At 42.2% G+C, this 22,976-nt stretch overlaps 1 protein-coding gene across 1 annotated transcript in view; it reads left to right on the top strand.

The window, feature by feature from the left end:
* Positions 1–7,292: 7,292 nt before the first annotated feature.
* map3k22 (mitogen-activated protein kinase kinase kinase 22) overlaps positions 7,293–22,976 on the top strand; it is a 41,135-nt gene continuing 25,451 nt past the window's right edge. The window contains exons 1-3 of the mRNA XM_030398252.1: positions 7,293–7,716; positions 18,197–18,280; positions 18,968–19,012. Coding sequence (XP_030254112.1) covers positions 18,262–18,280; positions 18,968–19,012 — 64 coding nt within the window. The 5' untranslated portion in view covers positions 7,293–7,716; positions 18,197–18,261. The remainder of the gene's footprint in view (positions 7,717–18,196; positions 18,281–18,967; positions 19,013–22,976) is intronic.

A 22,976-nucleotide genomic window follows, 5' to 3' on the forward strand; every position in this document is an offset into this window, starting at 1 on the left:
GTTTTGTGTCAAGACAGTTAATAATGTAAAGATGTAACCTCAAGATATGATGGAAATTAATGAATAGTTTCTGCAGCTTACTTAAACTGACAACAGACAGTTTTCTGGCTTTGACCTACCATTATGAAGTGAGGTTGACTACACAATGTAAAACCATCCGATTGGTCCCCTATAAAACTTATTTTAAGTATGCAGTCTTTTGTCCGCCACCAGGCACAATATCTCCCGGTAGAATGAAAGCTGGACGGCCATCTAGCCAGGCTGGCCGGCTGGCACCATTCCTTTCAGCTTTCATGTCTCGATTATAGACTAAATGAATGAACTCATGCTTGGTCCTGTTGTTGTTAGTTGCTACTCTGAGGAAAGCAGATGGTTGTCTTTGAGATAGCGGCACCAACATTAATTATTACTTGGAAGTCCCCGGGAGGGAAAGTTGTCTGTTCCCAGTATAAATATAACTGTTGATATGACACTATAGCACTAGCTCTCATAGATGAAAATGACACAGTTGTTTCTACACTCGTGGTATGATAGCATAAGCTAAGTGCAAAACCGCATCAAGTTCCACAAAGTTTGTACGCAAGACAAATATTTAAACGTTACCGCCTGACTCTTTTACTTAGTGTTACCTAGTGATGTTTCAAATCAGTCTGTGTAGTCACAGTCAGAGGGCTTCTTTATCTTGTCTTCAGCTAAGTACAAAGGAATCGTGGAGAGCAGCAGCTCCCGTCACAGTCCCGATGAACAACTTGCGATGTATCTTTTTTCACAGGAAAGCCTGCTTGATCTTTGATCCTGGATGCATTTTTGTTGCATGTTTGTATCAGATGAGACTCGTATTTCAAAGAACAGCAAGTCTGTAGCTGTGATGGAAAAGCTTCCTGCTTCTGTTCTGCAGTGTTAGAAGAAGTAACCAAAAGTAATACTTGAGTAAAAGTAAAAGATATTGTGTTAACATACTTCTTTGGTTCTTTGGCTTGTTGACCCAGAGGAACAGCTCCTCTCCTGGGATTCACCTCTGGGAATATCAGCTCCTGCCCGCAGGATCCTTCAGGAATCCTTCACTTACTCTAAAGTTTGATCTGTAAAAAGAAATCACTTCCTGCTATTTTTAGGTTTGAACCTCGACTGCCAAAGGCCTCATTGATTTCCAACAAGTCAATACGAGGAACGGTTCAGCCTGAGGGGAAAATGGATTTTTCTCTCAGACCCTTTTAGCAAAGCATGAAGATCAAAAAACAGACCGCCACAAGGATAAACACTGGTAGTGCGTCCACACACACACACACACACACACACACACACACACACACACACACACACACACACATCTCAAGAGCTTGTTTCGGTGCTGCAGGGAAGGTAAAGACTGCTTCAGTACACCGAACCTGAGAGAACAAAACAGCCACAGGTGCTGCTCCATCACTGTGACAGGACGTGTGTGTGTGTGTGTGTGTGTGTGTTAGAATTTACTTTCATATCTTGAAATAAAATAATTTGAATCTCTAGAGACGAGATGTTCATGTTCTATGATAACGAAACTGTCACTGTGACTAAATCCACTTACTCAAGTACTGTACTTTAGTGCAATTTTGTGGCTCCTTACAATTACCCTTTGACTCCACTAACTTTATTTGATATCTTTAGCTACAAGTTACTTTGCAGATAACATGCTGCATTAGAACTAGCGTAAGGCATTTTAAAAACAATTTCATCTGATCAGCAATCAGATTAAAGAGCTCACTGATTCCTCTCAATATTGAATCTGATCATCGAGCACACAGTGTAACTATACATGTAAATATATGTATAATTACTTTGACTTGTACTTATCATTTACTAATTATTTGTTAAAAAATGTAATATCAGACAGTTTAACACTTTTACCCCAGCACTATTCATATGGGTGACTCACTCCGAGTAATATTTAACCATGATTTCTTTGGGTACTTTGTACAACACTGAAAACTTTCATGTGTATTGTTTTCATATGTTTTGTTATCAGGGCGTCATTGCAAAAAAGAGATTCCTCCCGATGATGATGATGACTTCAGCATACTTGAAATCCCATTATTATGTCTGGATTAAATACAAACTCCATTATCTGAGGAGTTTGAAGGATTTTTTTTCTACTAAAGCTGCAAAAGAATGACCCTTATATGGTGGCCCTGAAGGTCGAATCACAACATTTCAGAACGCACATTTTAGAAAACACATTTTAGAAAACATACATTTCACAGAACACAAAAAGCCTTTCACAAAATGCATCTCAGAAGGACAACATTTCATTCCTTAAATTGCTTGTGCTTTGAGCTTCAGGGGCACCGGGCTCTTCCTTGTAAATTTGCAAATTCATGCAGCTCCAAAAAATCTAATTAGGGCTTCTGCATACAGATTGAAGTGACGAGATGCTGTGTTGTTAGCACGACATTTACATGACGAAATGTTCTCCTGTTTGTTGTCAATAACAGGTTGATTCACAGATGGATGCTAAGTCAAAAAATACCCCCCGTAGCATTTACTCCGTGTTCTAAATACCCATTCACAAAATGTGGAAACAGCAATTTGATTACTTTTCACAAAGCCGACTGCAAAGACATCCTCATTTTTCTCCAGAGACCCTGAAACTCCTCTGAAACACTCTCTGAAGTGATGCTGCAGAAACCACAACACACACACACAGCCTGTTACTGTTCATAACAGCTGCCTGTGGTGTTCATCTACAGCACAGTTCAGCGGTACAAATCCACAGAGAGATGCAAATGTCCAATTGTTATTCATTGCACTCGAGCAGTCTTACACAGAGCAAGGGCATGTCTGATCACAATAAAACAGGAGCTGTGTGGAACTAATGTGAAGAGAGCGATGCCGGAGCCAAGGTCAGTCGACCAGTAGTTGTTGTCTAATATGCCAAGGAGAGGAGACAGGACTGCCCGCGGTTACATTTCTGTGCTAATTATAAATAATTTTGGTAAACAGGTAGCGTCTTCTCTGGCATCAACAGTCTGACAGAAGAGAACAAAATACTGTTCAGATGTGTTCAATGAGTGCTGAGGATATCATCTTCAAATGTATGTAATATATAGTGGATTCACAATAGAGGCGACTAATTACAATATTTACATTATTCTTTAAATGTACAGACATGTAGCTGTAACATCAGTAGTATAATGTAATATGATCCTGTAAATTTACAGGAATTTACAGGCTAATAAGTTGCAGTAAGAGTACAGTCTGTGAAGTAAATACTGTGATACGTGTGCAGCACCATAAAGTAATATTGCAATAAAATATTGATTTACAGTAATGTTGTGGTTGGGTTACTGTGAAAGCACAGTGTACAACACATGCTGTAATGTTACTGTATTTACAAGACGGTGTGAATTTTTTAAATTACTTTAAAATTACATTTTCAATATCATACTGCATTTTTTCATCAACATGCTGCATTTACACTGTATAATTGTGTCTGGTTACTGTGGAAACACAATACATTAATGTGATTATTGTAAAATATTTACTGTATACTACTGTATATTTACTGCTGTCGTTCGCCAGTATTTTTCCGTGAAATTACAATCATATTTTTGACAGTGTTTTCTAAGTTACATGTTACAGGGGTTGGTACTAAGTGGTTACATTTAATCAGGATAACATTATCAACTTACAAAAAATAATAAACCCAGATTACATCTAGAGAATGTGTTATTATATTGTAGTTACACTGTCAAGAATTACTTGATCACATGGATATGATTATGCAGAATATGTTCTTCTACTGTATCAAAGTAAGTAAATTCTCTGAGGTCTCCTGTTTTGTGAATGTTGACTTTACAAATATTCATTGCTTCTGCTAACAGGGTTTTGTTTTGACTCATGTCGTGTGTTTGTTGGTTTGTAACCAGGATTACACAAAAACCACTCAACTGATTTCCACAAAACTCAGATGGTGGTTGGGCCTGAGCCCAGAACAGACCCCATTAACTTTTCGTGCTGATCTGGATAAAGGGACGGATGCAGCAATTTTAAACTTTCTTTAACATTGTGAAATAGGAAGTTTGCATTAGACAGAGATGGGGTTTGTATTAGCAACCTTTTCTTAAGGGTTAATTGAAACTGTAAATGCTGAAGATTCAAAATGCATTTTATTTGCATTAAAAATGTTTTGAGATGTTTAAAGACGAAACATTGTTCTACTAATCCAATTGATAACATTGCTATTTACATGAATTTCCATGTAATTTGTATTCAGTGACAGAAACTGACCACAGTTCAATGTAATCTGGCCCAACTGTGACAACACGCTGTTGCACTTGTCTGGTCTGTTTCACTGTCACCGTCCATTAGTCCGGAGGCCTCGCTGACTGAGCACAACATGTTCAACACGACTGGGGTGTCAGTTGTGTCCAAATGTGACAGATGTTTCAGAAGCAGGATCAGCTTTATTGGCCAAGTTTGTGTCAAGAAATTGGACTCCGCTCCTGCTTTTGATGTTGTACACAGTTCCAAGAACAGGAAAATAGAAAAAGACGGCTACAAATGAGGACAAGACAGCTGAACAAAGACAGGCCCAAATAGAGACGGATGTATTTTGGACTGAACAAAGCAGGAGGAAAGATGAGTGCACGGATACTGTACGTGTTTCTAAAAAAGCCACTTGAACAACAGAGTGGCCCTATAAGGGTATATCGTGCATGGGTAAAGAGACAATGTGTGGGCCTATGGGTTAATAAAATGTAATTAAACAAACAGAATATATGTATATAATGTATATGATATACAAATATATTATTTATGATTTGTAGAAAGCGGATTACAGATGTTATCAGCTGTCACAACACAGTCCAAGTTAGTAAAGGAATGGAATAATAAGGGAGGACGTTTTGGTGATTTTTAAAAAAAATTATTTTTATTTTACTAGATTAAACTGAGCCAAGAGAATCTCTGTCTGATTACAGTAGACAGGCACAGTTAGCAGAAACCTACTGGGATCGAGACAGAGCAGCGAGAAACACTGTAGCTGCACTAATGAGGGTGACATCACTGTGTGAAGCACTCAGAGGTATAATGACCACGTTCTGCTACCCTGTCACCTACACATACTGCGGGTGAACACAAAATGCAGATTGACAGCATTTAAACAAACAGACAAGAAAGACATTAATTGATGTACTTAAACAAACTTATATGTACAATTTCTAAATTGACTTTAAAGTGCCTAAAATGTTTCACATTTGGAAAACCTGCAACCTCAACTTTTCTCTTTTATCCACAGCTATATCATGATTGCTGCTTTATACTCTTTACTTAATAAAGAAAAGAAGACTTTAAAAATGTATACTTTACATCCACATGTGTTAAATGAAAAACATGCACTTTCCAAAATAATAATAAAACCCAAAAAGTATAATAAAAATACAATTGAATAATCCATAAATGTGCAGTATTTTTGCGTGGGCTCATTTAAATGTATTCCACTCATTCTACAGTAAAATGTTCCCTGTCAGTGTGTTATTATATACGATGTTTTGGATATTGTATTACTGATGCACTAATGTGTGCATTCTATTTTACTGGTGTAGATGTTTAAAGCTGAGCTAAAGTGAATCACTTTATGCACTGTTGGGTAATATAATCTACAGCAGTGCATTATATGCAGTATATATCATCGTATGCTTGGAGCATCATCCTGTGGGAACCACAAATCTCTAAAAAGTCAACTTCTCACGAACTTAAAAACAGCCTGTATTCAGCTTTGCAACAATGTGTTTTCCGGCTAATCCAAGAGGGGTTTCAAATAGTTTGTTTTTCATGGGATTGGGTTGAAATTTGTCCAAGAAACCTCAAGGATACTTGGCAACATGTTGTGGTAGATTGGCTACATGACCAAATTACAATCAGTTTTGTTGGTTTTTTTGCTCAAACGAAGAATCTGTCATTTTCAAAATTTCGTATCTCCACTAGTTTTCACTTTCTCGCCGCAAAATCTTTATTCTGTGTAGTATCAATATAGTTACATCACAGAACAGAGCAAAAGTAACTGCTAATTCAGCTAGCAGACAAATGTAGTAAAGTAAAAAGGACTTGCCTCTGAGAGTTGTGGAGTAGGAATGCAAAGTTGCATAAATTGGAGATACCTGTTCCTCAAATTTGTACTTAAAGGTGCACCATGTAAGAATTGGCCACCTATTAAATTCATATTCCAAACAAATATCTCTAGGATGTCACATGTTGATCTCGATGTGGCGTTGGAGGTGGAGCCCCCATAATTCATATGAAAGCTGATCAGTCGCATTTTTAAAGGCAAAAAAGCTCGATTTCCCAGGTTTTGAAAATATCCTGACCTTCTGTATTGTGGGCCCACAGAGCGTGCACAAATGAGACTCCTGCCAATTGAGGCTTCCTGTTTAGCGCCCTGCTAACTTGGATGGACACAGAATGATTTCATCTTGCCGCTCTTATAGGATTTCCCAATTTCCAGAATTGCATTATAACTCATGATAGTCAAACAAGTTATTTCACAGATGTTGTGACGCTAAAAAAAATAAAATAATAATCCACCATTTTGCAGCCACTTCTTTCACAATATAAGATTATGGAAAAAAGCATTTCTGGGCTCCAGTGGGTCACTTGACGGTGTAATTACACAGTTTGACCACTACGAAGGTTGGCTTCAAAGCATGGCGCTCCTCCTGGGGTCTTGGGACTAACTGCCAACTGCTGTTAACTTAAGCGGTCATTAGGTAATTAGCCTAGTTAGCCGTGCAACTACAGTCCAGACTGCAACTGGTTAGCGTGTTAACTTCAGTGGACACGTCCGCAACACAGTGCATGGACGTCTCCGACAGGTAGAGACTCTTCTTCACATTCGGTTGTTAATTATAAATAAATATATTTTTTATTCATTTAACCATAATTCTTACATATTGCACCTAGTACATAGGTACAGTACTTGAGTAAGTATAGACTTAGTTACATCCCACCACTGATTTAACTTGTAAAATAAAATAAAAATGTAAATATTTGAATTTTAATCTTTATCAGTCTTGTACAGTTTGTCAGGGTTAGGAGAATAGAATGGTGTACTTGTACAGTTCCTGATGTAACTGTATAGCAGCACACTGCTGCCTCACAGCACTCTCTCTGGGTTCAACAGCACAGAATCAGCAGCATTACCTTTGCAGCAGATGTTGCACGTGCTCCAGGTGTCCGCGTGGGGGCGGTACTGCCTCCACTTTGCCGCCGCTGCCTTGGAAACGCGCGGCCGGAGAGAGAGCGTCACCACTTCCTGGAGCTCACGTTGCTGCTGACATCAGAGGCGCAGCTCCGGGGAGAAAGTCGGCTCCCCCTCTCGCTGTAGTGTGTGTGGAGGCAAGCGGAGAGCAGGCTGGAAAAAAACTTTTCTCTGAGGCACGCCGACCGCTGCGGCTCGTTCATCTGTTGTTGAAGCGCTTCTCTTGGATTATGCACCCGGGAGAAGAGGAGACCTTCCTGCCTTGAACGCAGCCTCTCGGGTTTGTGATTTCTGCGCTTCAGCACAGAGCGCAGTTTCCGGATATCAGCTCAGTGTTGTTGTTGGAAGATTTTTTGCTCTGCATCTGTTGGGATTTTTTTTTTTCCTCCGCTCTTCCTGTCGATTATCTCTCAGAACTTGAACATCATCTTCCAAAAAATCCTGCAGCCACAACGAGAACATGGAGACATTTAGATAACAAGGTGAGAGTCCAGTCTTGCTTACTCCTTCACTTGTTCTGAGAAACACTGTTATTCCCTGTTTACTGCAAATGAAACGCCAGGACCGTAGAAAACAATTGCAGCTGTGATTAATGTGCCAATCTGTAGTTTAAATGGCTTTTATTGTCACATGTAAGCATGTGCAGTAGCTGTTTACTGACACTGGATAGGCCTCCTTGCAAGGGGAAGCTGTTTCTTGGAGACTCTTCAGTGAATTTAGATTAAAGCCAACTAAATGTTTGTTTTTAAAAGATAAATGTGCATGCTGGTGCTGGAGTAAAGGTTTCACTTTATTATTAGTGGGTAATTCAAGTGCCAAACACTCTTTTCACATGTTTTTGAGCAATTGCTTGTTCTGTATATACTATTAGTCAAGGATATAACGCTATCTGGAGGTGTGAGTGATTTCTGGAAAGTCTTTGTCATACTGTCCTGTCCCCCTTCAGTGGTCAGTCAAACTCATGTTTTCCTTGAAAACCTCAGCTCTTGCCCTGAAAAGTCCCTCGCAGTCTTCCTGCTTCCTGTCTGAGCATTTCACAGTACCTCGCTTCCACGCCGAGGCGGCTGCAGTGTCCAAAGTGATGAGGACGAAGATGAGCTCTGTCCACAGCTCACCACGTTCCTCCTGCGATTGGCAGAGACCTCTGAGACGAGCCGCCAAATTAGATGTTAATGAGGCCACCGCATTCATCAAATCAGATCCATATGAGCTGCACTCGCAGGAGTGTGAGGAGCAAGCAAACTGACGGATCAGTTTATCAGCACATTGGCGTGCCCCGGAGGCTCCGAAATAGCCTTAAAGTGAGAGTCAAACTGTCAAGTGGAAACCGCCCACAGATACGGTTGGTGTGCCCGCAAGCAAAACAATCCATTTGGCTGATAAGGGGAATGGATCCCACAGTAAGAAGTGCCAGCCAGAGACCAAAGCGATGGGTTACTCATTGTGTTTTGATGGCCCCAGTGAAAAAAGGGGCTTGAAACGGAGCCCATCGCAAGGTAGATGCTGTTTGGGAGAGTTTCAAAGTTTAGAGAAAGCATTCAGGTCTTTGCTGTTATTCTTGAAAGGGGCATTATAAAGTATGTCATGCTCGTGCGGGCTCTATTTCTCAACAGCCCGCATATGAGAAGACTGTGCTCATCTATTAACTCTCCTTAGCATCCTGCTGTCAACCCTCATGACTCGCAGGCTCCTCTCTGCAAGTCATTAGCTGAGTGTCTTAATCAGAGTGAACCTCTCCTCCATCACGTTGTCCTTCCACTGAGGACTGTGAAGTCATGCTGTCATTTGCCAGACTCACAGAAGCCTTGACCACTTCTGCCAGACGCCCACTGACCAGAGGGGCTGGAGGTCAGAGGTCACTGTGACTCATAGAAGAAGGCCTATTATCTTCCCTGGCAGGCCCGTTTGGGACGTTGCCTGGCTACGCTGGAGAGCAAAACAAGTTTGCCATTAGGTGTGAGAAAGTGTCATGCCTTCTTGAGTAGCATGACGCAGGATTATTAGACAGTAGATCACTGTGCAGTCAGCAGAGAGGTTGTGTTCAGTGAAATGTAGGAGTCAGCATTTGTAAAGTTTGACCCACTCACAGGACTTAAAGTCAGGATGTCTTGGCCTTTCAATGTAGAGCTGCATCAAACAACTGATGAATCACGTAGATTTCAGCCAGCTAGGCAATCAATACATTGGTTTAAATTCTCTAATTCCACCTTCTTAAATGTGAATAGTTTCTGGTTGCTTTACTCTGTGACAGTTAAGTGTGTATCTTTGGGCTGTGGACAAAGTAACATGCCTTCTTGGGCTTTGGGCTAAACTGATTGACATTTGTGCAGCATTTTCTGATAATTGCTGGACCAAACAACTACTCAATAAATGGAGACAATAATTAACAGATAGTCAATTGTTCTCCCAACTCGTGAATACTGTTGCTTTGAGTCGGGAATGAGACTCAACAATCAAATACTGACAAATTCTTCAACAATTATTTTTTCTCCCCAATCTGTGTGCTGTGAGTCCCGTACATTGACATAAGAGAAAGATTAATTGCTGGAATACCTCTTTAAAGTTCTGTGATTTTTTGTTTTCTTCTATAATGACAACGGAAAAACTTTTTCAAAGGTTTGAAATCAGTTGAACCGTAAATGTAGAAATTCCCCCTAACCTTAAGCCTAATCAAAGCCATTGCACTAATGTTCCGAACTGAGCTTGGACCATCCTGGTTTCCTTACCTTTTTATTGCTAAATCTGTAGAATTTAACTTGACACCATGGGGATCAGATTCAGTTCATTACACCTAATAAATAAAGGCCCTGTCAAAACCAAGCTATAAAATCCAAGGAATCCCCTATAGACCTATCAGATAGCAGTGGTGTTGAGGCATAGATCCAGCAACTGGGACAAAAACCATTTAAAGTTTCATCATTGGGTCAGTCTCAAACTGACAAGCTCAAGAACTGGTCAGTAAGGCCCGGAGGTAAGAAGAAAAACAAGTGACCATTATAAGAGCGCTTCAATCCTTTGCCGAGACGGGAGAACCAGGCAGAAGGGCAGCCGTCTCTGTAGCACTCATCACATCAATCACAGCTTTGTGGGTAGATAGAACACTAGAATGAAGCCACTCTTTAGTAAAACACCTACGAAAGCCCTCTCATACCTCGCCAGATGGCACACAGGACTCTGAGCATAAGAGGAAAAAGATTGTCTAGTCTGACAAGACAAGAAATTGAGCTCTTTGGCCTGATTGCCAAGCACTGTGTCTGGCACAAGCAAAATACCAGCCACCTGGATTATCCCATCCCTACGGTGAAGCAAGGTAGTTGTAGCAGCATCATTCTTCTCAGCTGCAGAGACTGTTGAGCTTGGACAAATAACATATATCCTTGAGGAAAATGATACAGAATCGAAAAGATCATCTTTACTGAACAAAAAAAAAATCTGTGGAGTGATCCAAAGATAAGGGATGCAATGGTTAATCAATTAGTTGTCGATTATCACATTAACCCCCAACTGTTCTGATCATCTTTGATCTGTTAATTGAGAAAAAAATTGAGACATTAATCGACAAGGAAAATTATCTGTTGTAACCCTACAAAAGATTTCATTGTTCAAACACTTCCTCAGCAATCTCAACAATGTGACAGAGCTTGAACTTATGTGCAATGAAGGAAGACTGACGCTGCACAAATACAGGTGTGCAAAGCTGGCCGGGCACACCCAAGATGACGTAAATCACTAACTGCTGACAGCGGTGCTTCTGTATGGTAATACTGACTGAAGAGTGTTGTTACATGTAGAATTGTAGGGTGAACTTTCATTCATTGTGAGTTATTTTGCGAAGGATAACTGAAGAAAATAAGACTTTTATCATTTTTAAATGAAGCCCACAGCACAACAAAATGTACAGAAAGCAAAGGCATCTGACTGCTTTCCGAAGTCAGTCTGGGTCGCCTTTCTTTATCTTTGAGAGTGCAGTAAAGTCCACCCCCTCCTCTCCAGAAACCAAGAGGAAGTTGTCCTGATTGAGCTTTGTCTGCACGGCTTGTCTGACCGTAAGGACAATGCCATCAGCAGCAGCAGAGCCTGAGCCTGCAGGGACAGCCGGAAAGACGGCAACACACTGCCAGACTGGACTCGTACAACAACACTGAGGATAAGTTTGTGTAAAGTGTTGTGCAAAGTGCCGTTACTTGCTTTCGATTGCATTCCAATATGCGTGTATAATTAAAGAAGCAATGCCTGTTTGTAGTTTGTTGCATAGATGTTAAATGGAATTGACGAGGCATGTTCTTCAAATTAAATCATGAAATTGCTTTTGGATTTTTCCTCGTCACACTAACTTAGCCTCTTGAGAATCAAAAGACCAGAACCGAGACGCTCTTCATGGATTTGGTGGCGAGGCAGAAATACTTTCGTGCCTGTTCCTGAACCACAGCTGTTTGACATTCTGTCTCGTGAAATGGGTTTAAGTCTATGAGCTGTCTCTGCATGGCTGCATTTGGGTGGAGAAACACAATGAATGAATGTGCTTGTAATAGCATGTCACCGCATAATGGAAAAGACAGCTTACTTTACAGATTGTGCTTCGATTCCTCTCGAGAGGAGGGGGAAGAGTACGGTTCTAGTAGTGATCCAGGGAGTGGATATATTGTGGATGGCAGGAGAATCACTCCTTCATTCGGCTATTTTTAGCCGGTGTTGTGTGGTTGATGATAATGGCGGACAGATCTACTTATCTCAGAGCTAATAGAGCCATCACTTTCACTGAGGAGGATCCTCTTTCGCTGGAGTCCGATTGGTATCAGTGGATTAAGTTAACATAGTACATCCAACTCCACTATGTCCCTTTGGGCTTTGATCATACAGACTAATAAGGTTTGGACAATCTGACCAAAAACCAATATCACAAAATTGCGATCTTTTTTCTCAGTTTTTAAGTAGTCTGTGCATTTCTACGTTTGCTCCAAGTTATTTGTCCAATCAGCATAGCCATCTAGTTGGCTACATTACTCGGTTGGTTTGTTCAGGTTGCACAGATCTGGTAGTCAATGATGCCGCGTGAAGTTTGGAAAAAGCAGGAAGAGAACATTCACGGCAGGGAAGGTGTTTCTGGAGAAAGATGTAATGTTAAGTCTCATTCTCAGGTTGTCCAGTACTTGTGTTTTGCGTTGGTATTCAGATCAGACGGATAGTTGACGCCTTCAAGATTGAGGGCGATCTCGGATCAGATCACCCAGCCCTAGCGATGACTTTCTCTAGTGATTACTATTATCACCTTTTGAATTTCATTGCTTCAAAACTTAGGGGATTCTCCAGAGACTTAAAAGACTGTAAGGGATTCCTGAACTTTGTCTATTTACGTTGTTTCGAATCCACGTACTCACCAATATGATTCCAGCATGACCCTAACCTAACGCTGCACTAATATTGGTATCAGAACAACCCTAACTCTTAATTGCAACCCTAAAAGGAACTCAGTGGTACACTACAGAACAAAGAGGTAGAGCTGCCTGGAAACATTGGCACTCAAGAGCAGTTCCTTTGATTGAGCCTGCATTTACAGTCGAAACAAGAGATACAAATGCCAAAATCATGGCGTCAAATCAAAACGGAAATTCCTTTATTTGAAATAAAACATAGATTTAGTGCCAGATGACAGGAAGAGTCCTCTTGTTGTGTTGTAGGAAAGAGTCGTTAAGCCTTGTGTCCCATTGAAAATCTTGGATCTCATCTCAGTAATAACTCCTGTGAGACAAAGCAAGAAGAGCCAAGGTTATGATAAATGAGGCCCCACACGGTGTGACGTGCTCCTGCCTACGCACTCTCGTAACACCACCCAGAAGGCCTCAAGTGCGTCCCTGCGTAGAAAAACCCTGGACTCGCTCAGTGTGCACTAGGACATGCTGTATTGTCTAACTTCCCAGAATCAGCCTGAATAATGGTTCTGACTCATTTGGCCGCAGCACAGTCTTGGCAGGAGTTCAGCGGACAGGACACCCCCGCCACTGACCTTTTTAAAAAGAGTAAGTCACCTAAATATCCATGGCTCACTAATCACCCTTCACTTCCTGCCCATGTTGTGATTCAGACGGCCGGCCGGGTATTGTGACCAGCTCACCGTCTCCTCATGATATCAGGCCCATGATGCATAATGTGTGTCCACGTTTGTTTGTTTTTCTTTTGGATACAGCATTTAAAAGCCTGTGTTGTAATTTCAACCGGACATGTAATTGATAAAGGTCCGTATCAGTGGTTTTGTATGTTTTAGGGAATTTGCTTTAACCAACTGTATCGCAAGTATTTTTCATGTTTTTTAAAAAAAATCTACATATACATGACTTATAGTTAAGGAAAAGTTGGACTTTTTTGGAAACACGGTGTCAGTTTCTTTATTAGACTGGTGGATTAACACTCAAATGTCTGTATAGGTAATTTGAAGCAGCCAGTTAGTGTTAGCATAGCTTAGCTTAGCATAAAGACTGGAAATGGGAAAATGGCTAGCCCACCAGCACCCTAAATTTCACAAACTAACATGTTACATTTAATTTTTTGGACACATATAATACCAGAGAATTAAAGAAACCCAATTTGTCGAGTAGTCATTTGAACATTTTGTTTTCTTCAGATGGATTAAACTAACAAGATATAATGTGTAAGGTGGTGAGCTTTGGAGGTATTGCGAGGCTGATTTGTTGAGGCTCCCTTTGGCAAAAGCCACTGTTTCCAGTCTTTATGTTAAGCTAAGCTAACTGGCTATAGCTTACCTTTTACTTCCAATATATGTGGGTGGCATAAATCGTATCATCTAACTCTCAGCAATAAAGGTAATATTCCAAATCTGTCCAACCACCTTTTATGGGGATAAAACGTGCAAACTCACTCGTATGCTCCTTTGATACTTGCAGCCAGTCCCCAGGAGTTTAAGCAACCATGTCGTGCCATCTCTGATGCACCATGAATATGCAGGATTTCCTTCAAACAAATCAGATAAAAAGCTAGCTGTCAAAACCAGTGAGTTTCACAGCCACCTTTCTGATGTGCAAGAAACCAAGGTGTTCTGCTCCTTTCTATCTTCCTTCAGTATTGTGCTTTGACCTCAGTGCTTGTCCTCAGTGATCAAACTGTCCCAGATGTCTTGTCCTCTCACCCACTGATCTCTGTGATTCTCTTTATGGACTGTCTTTTTTGGCATCTGAAGGCTGTTACAGACGAGCTGTGCAGGAGAATGAAAACCCACTGAGCCCAGCAGGCATGTTTCAAAGTTTAGAAATTGACCTCTGAAATGGCAATTTCCTTGGGAGTCCGCTAGAGTGATGTCAGACATGAGGTCATCCTGCTGCTCAGGTCGCCAGGCAGCTGGAGAGGCGACCCTCCACTTCTCTGCTGCAAAGACGGGGGAGTTCCCCTCGGAGACCTACAGCCAACATCACATTGTTTACTTGGTTAGAGAGTGATGTAAGAGAGCTGAAAGAGGTTATGTGCGCATATACATGCTTGCCTTGATGGTCTTGGCTGCGATTCCTGCTCAATCAGTCCAACAAAAATAAAATTGCACTGTGAAGTTTGAGGAGCACAGTTCTGCTTTGTCTGGCGCAGACAATTCCCCACAACCCTCGTCTGAAATCCCATCCTCTGCTGTCCTTTTTTTAATTAACTTCCTCAGTCATTTCAGCACAGTCCTCATGCTGTGACAAAGGAGAGGTCTCTGCCAGTGAAACATTGGCCTGCGCGGCGATGTTGTCCATATCTGACACTGAAGTGCGTCACAGTGTTCAAAGCACTTCTGGATGTGAGTTTGTAGGTTTGTGTCATGATGGAGTTCAGAGACAGACAGTCTTTTCTTGGAGGATGTGTGGCGGCAGAGCGGCCAGAGCGAGTGGCGATTAGCATTTGATCTTCAACAAGCGGAGCTGTCACAGCGCCCGCCTGCCAAGCAGCGTGTGGAGAATTGGGCTGGCGATCTGTGGGCACCACTAGCCTGGCATCCCGCTGGGCTGAGGGGCGAAGCAGATGGGCCATCTGGTGACTCGCTGGCACAAGACCGGGGCTGTTCTGTTCCTGGGCGTACATGTGTGTGTGTGTGTGTGTGTGTGTGTGTGTAGCATCAACAGACTGGGCCACGTGGTTTTAGGAGACCACCTGTCTTGTTGCTGCTCTTCATCTCTTTCATGTATGGTCAGCACAGCCTGACACAGAGCTTTGCTTGGACATATCATACCCCTCGTAAATGCACTCTTTGCTGCCTTATATCAAAGGTATGTCAGCTGTACTGAAACGACAGTGTGTTTTGGTGATTACTTTAAGTTCACCTACCTTTTTGTGATGAATTTTGACAAACTTTTGTCAGACCATGCTCACCCTTGAAACATTTTAGCTCTCCGCTCCATCAGCTGTTGTACTTAGTACAACTGACAGCAGTGTACTGCCTGTTCCCCATGTTAAAAACTGGCACCCTGTGACTCTGCCCCTCAGGCTGTTAATTGCTCTAGTGGCCGTCTTTATTGCCTTTTATGAAAAGTTTTCTGGCTGACACAAAAAGAAAGCGTTGGTCTCTCTGCAGACAGGCTGGAGCGTTTGTCTGGGCTGAATGGTTGGGACACGTGCACACAGCGGTGCAGGCTTCAAAAGCACAAGAAGACATGCAGCATGGACACTGGAGATGGTAAAACAAGAAGGGAATGATGATAAAAGACCTGGGGAGTGTTGCTGTTGTTAATCTCTCTGGAGCCTCTTGTCTTCCAAAGATGTTTGTGTGAATCGGCTGCACAGCTTCATAAACCCCTTTTTATTAATACAGCAATATAGATCAAATTTTTTCTCTTTATTGCACATAAATCATGTGATGGAGTGTTTAAGGTACTGCAAAAATGAATCCGAAAAATGACAGAACTGAAGCACTGTAGTCAAACTGCAATCCTGATACCCAGTGTTTGCTCATCCAGCGAGGCTGTGAGACTGTAGCCACTGACAACAGTAGCTGTGATTCTGTGTTATCTGTGTGTAGCAACAAGCAGTCATTAGCAGCTAGTTCTGAGATCACCCAGCCATAACAACCTGCTAACCTCTTTTGAATAACAGTCACATGATACCCTTAAGATGCCTTTTGTTAATTGGAACATAGGGACTGAGGACAAACAACCAAACTATACATTTCAGGAAGCTTTTTTTCTCAGTGTTGTGGGTCTCCATTCATGCAGAAAAGGCGTATTGAAATACTTAATTTGACTTGCTTCCTGTTTTTTGGTCTTCTCAAACTTCCTCTTTTGGGAGCTATGTTCAGATGCAAATTGTTTTTTTTAACAGGTTTTGTTTCTTTATTCTGCATTTTAAGACAACCCTATGAGAAGTCATTGTTCCTCCTACAAATACAAGTTAAATTCATTATAACAGCAGTCTGACTAAGTTCAGTTTTTCTGATGCAACCTTAGGCCTGCTGGTCTGGTATGACCAATAGATTAATATTAGCGTCTAATATTAGCTAAAGTGAGCACATTTTGGATACATATTTCTGCATATCCTTTAGCTTATGTTGGCTAATTTGGCTTTATTTAAACTTGAAAATCATTGACGGCTGGCCCTCATTCACAATGATGTAGAATAAAGTACACCATAACGAGATTATATATGTTTTTGTATGTTACGTAGCTTATGGTGGCTAATTGTAGCTAACGTTAGCAAGTTTTGGATAGATAGGTCAATTTCTGTATGTTCCATGGGCTGGCTACTAATAGCTAAAATTAGCAAACTTTGGATCAATATTTCTGTATGTTCTGTAGTTTATGGTGTCAAATATTAGCTTCAGTTTGCAAATGTTGGAGATATCCCATAGCTTATGGTGGCTAATATTAGCTAAAGTTAGCAAATTCTGGATAGATAGACCCATTTTGTATGTTCATAGGGTGGCTAGTGTTAGCTACATTTAGCAAACTATTGATATACAAATATCTTTGCAACTAACAAGAAGTAACTCTGAATTGTTGACTTTTCTGTTCCTGTTTTGATACATCTGAGCTAATAGTGATAGTGCTCACAGTTGCTGTTCTGCAAAACATAGATTGGCTTTATGTCAGTCCAACATGTAGCTCTGTGTACCTCTGAAAATCCTTTTTTGGCTTACTGAAACCTGCCTCTTCCATTCACTTAGCCTTACATGGCGTTGTGATCAATGCTGTGACATAACATTTTAACATGACAACATACTGTGCTGCAGCTGTTCATAGTTCTTCTCCTTTTGTTGTGAATGCATCCAAAGTCAACAACTGGCCTGCAGTATGAAATAATAGTTTGTGAGATTGATTTTTGTGAAGTTGTTTACTCTGTAAAACAGCTGCATTTTCTCCTCTTTTCTTGCTACCTGTCATCAGTGGAACAAAAAAAACCACTGCTGTCAGAGGTAAAAGAGTCTTCTGTATTACCTCATTATGGGATGTGACAACAGCTTTTCTGCTCTCTGCTCACCACCTAAACGCATGAAGAAGGCTTTGTCTTTGAACTGCTCATGGTCCTCACCTGAGGCATGTGGTTAAGCAAACACCCACGCCTGCCTTGGTGCCGCACCATGGGATCTCAAGGGCTCGAGGCTCCTCCATCATCAAACACTAAGGAATTCCTCCGCCGCTGCTGGCTTGTGTCTCTCAGAGTCGCAATAAAGAGACATCGGGGCATTGACAGGGTTGTAAATGCCTTGTGTTACCATCATCAAATGCAGCTCTTGGCTGTCATGTTGTTATTTGTCTGCCAGGAGTTTTCACGAAAGGATATGTCAACCTCAGGAGACCATCCTGGTTAAATAAAGATTAAAATAAATGACAGAATTGGTGACATTACTGGGGGGAAAAAATGCTTTGTGTTGAAACCAGCACCTGCGTCCTGTTTTGTCATTGTTTTTGTGCAATCACAGAAATATTAGCAGAAGGAAAGTGGCACAGTTCTTGGATGTTGAAATCGCGTTTGTTTTTTTGTTCTCAGGATGAAATCTTCGCTTGCAGAGAGAATTTGAGCTCCGTGCTCGAGTTCAACAGTGCCACTTCCTGATGATGACAGTAAACATGGGTGAGTAGTATTTCTGAAAGTGGGTTGCAGCATGCTACATACATGCATACATACAGAAACCTGTACGATAACAGGGAAATGCGTAAACACGCACACCTCTCACACATCCTCTGGCAGGAACAGTGCGGAGAAAAATAACACATGTACGAGAGCGGAAAGGTGCGAGGAGGCTGTTAACGGCTCCAGATGGCTTGGTTTAAACACACTTGCTCTTTTTTTTTTACATTGTTGTTATTAATAATGTTGTTTTTCCAATTTTATAGGGACTCTTGTTTTTGCACATAGGAAGGTTCTTGGTGAAACTCAAAGTATACAAGATTCCAGTGTTGCGCATTTATTTATATTCACACCTACCGAGCTTGTGTACACACATATGCACTCCTACCTCTATGCAAAACCCAGTAACCCACACACACACGCACACAACATATAGTTCCTCCATGCACTACGACTCAAACAATAGAATGTCTCGTAGCATATTTGCATGTGCACATAACAGGACATGTCGGCCTAGATGTAGATGTAGTCTCGACCTGTTGCCAACTGATGTAAACGCAGCTCGAAATACTGAATCGTTAACTGTCGTCTATTCATTCAAAACCAAACACAATGCATCACAGCGACCGTGCAGCTGTTCGCCCCTTATTGACTTGTTTCCACCGTGCGTGCTGCTTTTTGTGTCCACAGATGACGGTCTCCAAAATGGACCGGGACAGCACAGAAACTCACAAGGTAAACTATAATCTGCATTTTAGGAATTGTTTGACGTTTAGGGATGTAAAGTTAAAGGCACTCTCACTCTCATGACTGGACCATGCACCCAGGATGAGAGCCAGCTGTGGAAGCTCTCCTCATGAGCTTAAAGTGGTTGTAAACTGGTGGATAAATCTTTTTTGAGCATCACAACCTCTGAGGTGCACAATTAAAGGTCCTATTTGTAAGGCAGCTGATCGCTGAGTCTCTTTCCCAACTCGTCAAGAAAGTTTGGGGCCCAACCAATCACCAATCCGAAGCCTCAGTATTTCACGAGTTGGGAATGATGGTGCGTTCACGTGCACCTCCCCATTTTGGGGAAATTGTTCCTTGTGTGTGTCTCTTTATTCAATGAAATTATGTTGAGTCCTGAGAGCAAAATGAACAAAATGCTTATAGAGAAAAAAGAAAGAAGCTCAGGAGCTTTTGCGACTGACTAGCGCGAACATGTTTGTGCTTTGCTTGCTCTGTTAGGACGTAGCAGTCTCTCCGCCGCCAAGCCTCGAGTGCTGTCTATATTGTGGGGGCCGTCAGAGAAACATTTCTGTGTGTCCTTCTTCTGTCAGTGAGCTGTAGGCTGTGGAGAAACCCAGGCAGGCTGTTTTTCTCTAGCCTCCAGTCTTTTGGCTAAGCTAAGCTAACTGCTCCTGGCTCTAGCTCCATACTTCATGCTCAAACATTACAGTAGTGTAAATAAGAATTGGGGGGGGGGGGATATTGACATATTTCACAAAATGTGTTACTTTCACAAAGACCTCTTTAAGAGCTCATTACATTTCCATTACACTATAGTGGAAACACCATCGTACGCAGGCTGTAGATACTGAATGGAAGTGTTTGCAGACATTCACTGATGAAACGACTTTCAGCATAGACCTTGTACAAACATTCATTGCACAACTATTCACACACCCACAATACCCCACATTACGTCAAAGTCATTATTCTGAGTGGAAGATTAACTTCAGGGGTTTAAATGTTACACCCATTAGCCGCTCAATTAGCTGTATCGCAGTATCGACAAACAGAAAAGGTGTGTAGAAAGTTTAGAGAGCGTGCGTTGCTTTTTGTAGCTGGTGTGTGTGTGCGTGTGTGTTTTGCGTTGTGCGTCAGAGCTCGGCCCGTGCTGCTTGCTGCAGAGTGAGGACACATTTGGCTCCAGCTGCTAATCCTGCCGGATGCCTTTGCCATGATGTGTCTCTCGGCACCAGGAAATCCCCTCAATGTCTTCATTCAGGCAGCCTGCCTTTACACTCACAGTCTCTGCGCACACTTTGTTGGCTTTGCAAGCTGCAGTTCTGGCCTCTTAAAGTCGTTCTTTAAACACTCTTGAGCTCAGAACTCTCTTTGCTGTTCTGGCTTCGGAGAACTCGCGACTACCCGCCCGAGCAGTAACTCCTTTTTATGTAAACTATCTCGGACTGGAATTCCAACTTCATCTCAGCCGCTGCCGCTTTCACAGCACTCAGCTTTTAGCCCAGAGAGAAAAAAGAGAGAGAGAGGCAGAGTGATGATGCAATGCGCAGCAATCAGCCGCCATTGTGTAATGCTGCTCGCTCTGCTCAGCTTCCTGGAATTCCCCCCCTTTTTCTCATGCTGGTCACATTTTACCCGAGACACAAGGAGAAGCTCAGGAAATGAACTGCAGGTATCCCAAACCGTCCACATCCACCAGAAAGCAACCATTCCTCGGTCACATGAGGTTTCCTCAAGTTTCCCCGGTTATGAGGCTGCTCCTGGCACTGATGGGTGAGCTGGTTGCTTTCCACTGTGTTGGTGGTTAGCCTTGGCTGGCCCCAGCCTGGCAGCGGTCGTGGACCAGGCCTCAGTGATGTAATAACTTCATTTATAGATGGCTGTCACTGCCGGATCTGCATGGCACCACCACGCAGTTCTCACACTCTCACCGCCACCCCGAATCCAACTGACCCTCCAACTCTTCCCTCTCTGCTATTATCCATAGGTCACAGCACAGGCCCCACACACACACAGAGAGACACACACAGATACACACACCCAGGCCACCGTTGTTTGTTTTGTATCCTTGACGGCCAGTGCACGGGCTGGTCTGAATGAAACACTTGTGCAGAGAGAGGCAGCAATAATGAGGAAAATAAAGATGGAGGTAGTGTTTTAATGTAAGAGAAAATATTTTATTTTCTCTCAAGTGGTGCGGGAGAAACGTGGGAATCATTTCATAGAGTGAATGTTAAAAATGCCCATTTGCTTTTCTTCACTTTTACATCATTGGAAATTGAATGTCCTTGTTTTTTTTTTTATTGTTTTTGGATAAATGAAGCACGGAAAATATGTTGCTATTAGCTCGGGGGAATTTCGGTGAAGTATTAACTGCTTTCGAAAGCGATCAACTGAAACTGATTATTGGTAATCGAGACGTAAGAATCTTTGTGTCCAAAATTTTAGTCAGTGCTGGAATGTAACTTTGAACGTTTTGCCCAAGTACTGTCCTTAAATGCATTATCATAATTATAGGCGTTTATAAATCAACACCAATAATGAGGAAGAAGAATGTGTCGGAGAAATGTTGAATGTTGGATCCATTAATCGGTCACTCCAACAATCAGTAGATCCCTAACTTTTTGACATTTCATTCATTAGTTCAGAAAGAAAACAAAGAAATAGAAAGATGGATTAAACGGAACAAAACACACACCTTCCGGCACACCTTTCTCCTCCTGCACATACTGTGCATTAAGGTACGCTTGCAGCATGTTGATTGATTTGTATGTGGTCACAGATTGGCCTCGGACAAACGCTCTTTACCCTTGTGTCCGTCTCTGACTGATTCAATCACAAGTCCATTAATTTCCTGATGTGGAATAACGCGGTTAACCCAGCTCCGTACTCCAAAACAGAGACGGTGACTCAGTTCCTTCCTGTTCAGGGAGGACAGGCCCGGTTGAACTGTTAGTCATCCACCGCCACTCCTGACAGCTTATATTTTAACCAGCCGTCCTCCTCAGCGTGAGACCCAACAGGGTGCCCCGGGTCGATGCAGCACGTATGCGCGATGAAGAAATAGGTCTGTGTAGGTATGCGGCTTGTGAACATACCTAGGCGTGACTTCACTCTTCTCTCTTCTTCCTTCCGTCTTATCTCATAAAATGTCCATGAGAGGAAGACACCAAGAAGTGGCACACCTGTCGCACAGTCGCCCTGTCTTATCACAACTAAACAACCCACACATGTAGCCATAAACCACGGAAAGGAATGTGCTAATGAGGCGCAATCAGAGCATTCCATTTGATAAGAAAATTGCTCACCCTGCTCTCTCTAAATATGCTCAATCCAAATCCTTCATTTGGTGCTTTGGAATAATAAAGCGCCCAATATGTTATCGATAATAATATCAAGAATAGAAGTCCTTCCCCATGTGCTCCCTTTGTTTTGCCTGTTTACACAGCGGGCTGAGATTTTGTGGGTGTAACTTTTGTTATCGCCTGTTCCTCTGCAAGTGGAGGGAGTGTGCCGGTCAGTCAGCCGGGGAGAAAGAGCTGTCCCTCACTTCCACCCCTGCTGCTATATTAGGATCGTCAAACAAGACGTCCACCTCTGTGGCGAGCTGCTGGTGTGGTTCGACCTCGGGTTATGTCAGCTCGCCCCACGAGGCCAGTCAAAGGTGAATGAATAGTGTGCTCTAATTTCCCACCGCTGGATCCTTGTTTTCCGCCATTGGCCTCTTAGCTACCAGCGCTGACTTAACATTGGCAGGCATAGTAGCTGGCTCTGACAGGGATGAAGCCTCTGCCGGATTCTCAGTCGAAGGAGTTTTGTCCTTTATCCTGAGGTAGCTAAGGAGGCATAAAGGACCAAGTCAGAGAGCTGCATCCCCTAATCTGGCTGTGTGACTCCGGTGTTTTTGAGTAAGTGTGCTATGTCCCCCGGGTGAACCCAACAGACTGGCCTACTGTCGGAGAACAGC

This window comes from Sparus aurata, chromosome 19, assembly GCF_900880675.1.
Source record: "Sparus aurata chromosome 19, fSpaAur1.1, whole genome shotgun sequence".
NCBI classification, from domain to species: Eukaryota; Metazoa; Chordata; class Actinopteri; order Spariformes; family Sparidae; genus Sparus; species Sparus aurata.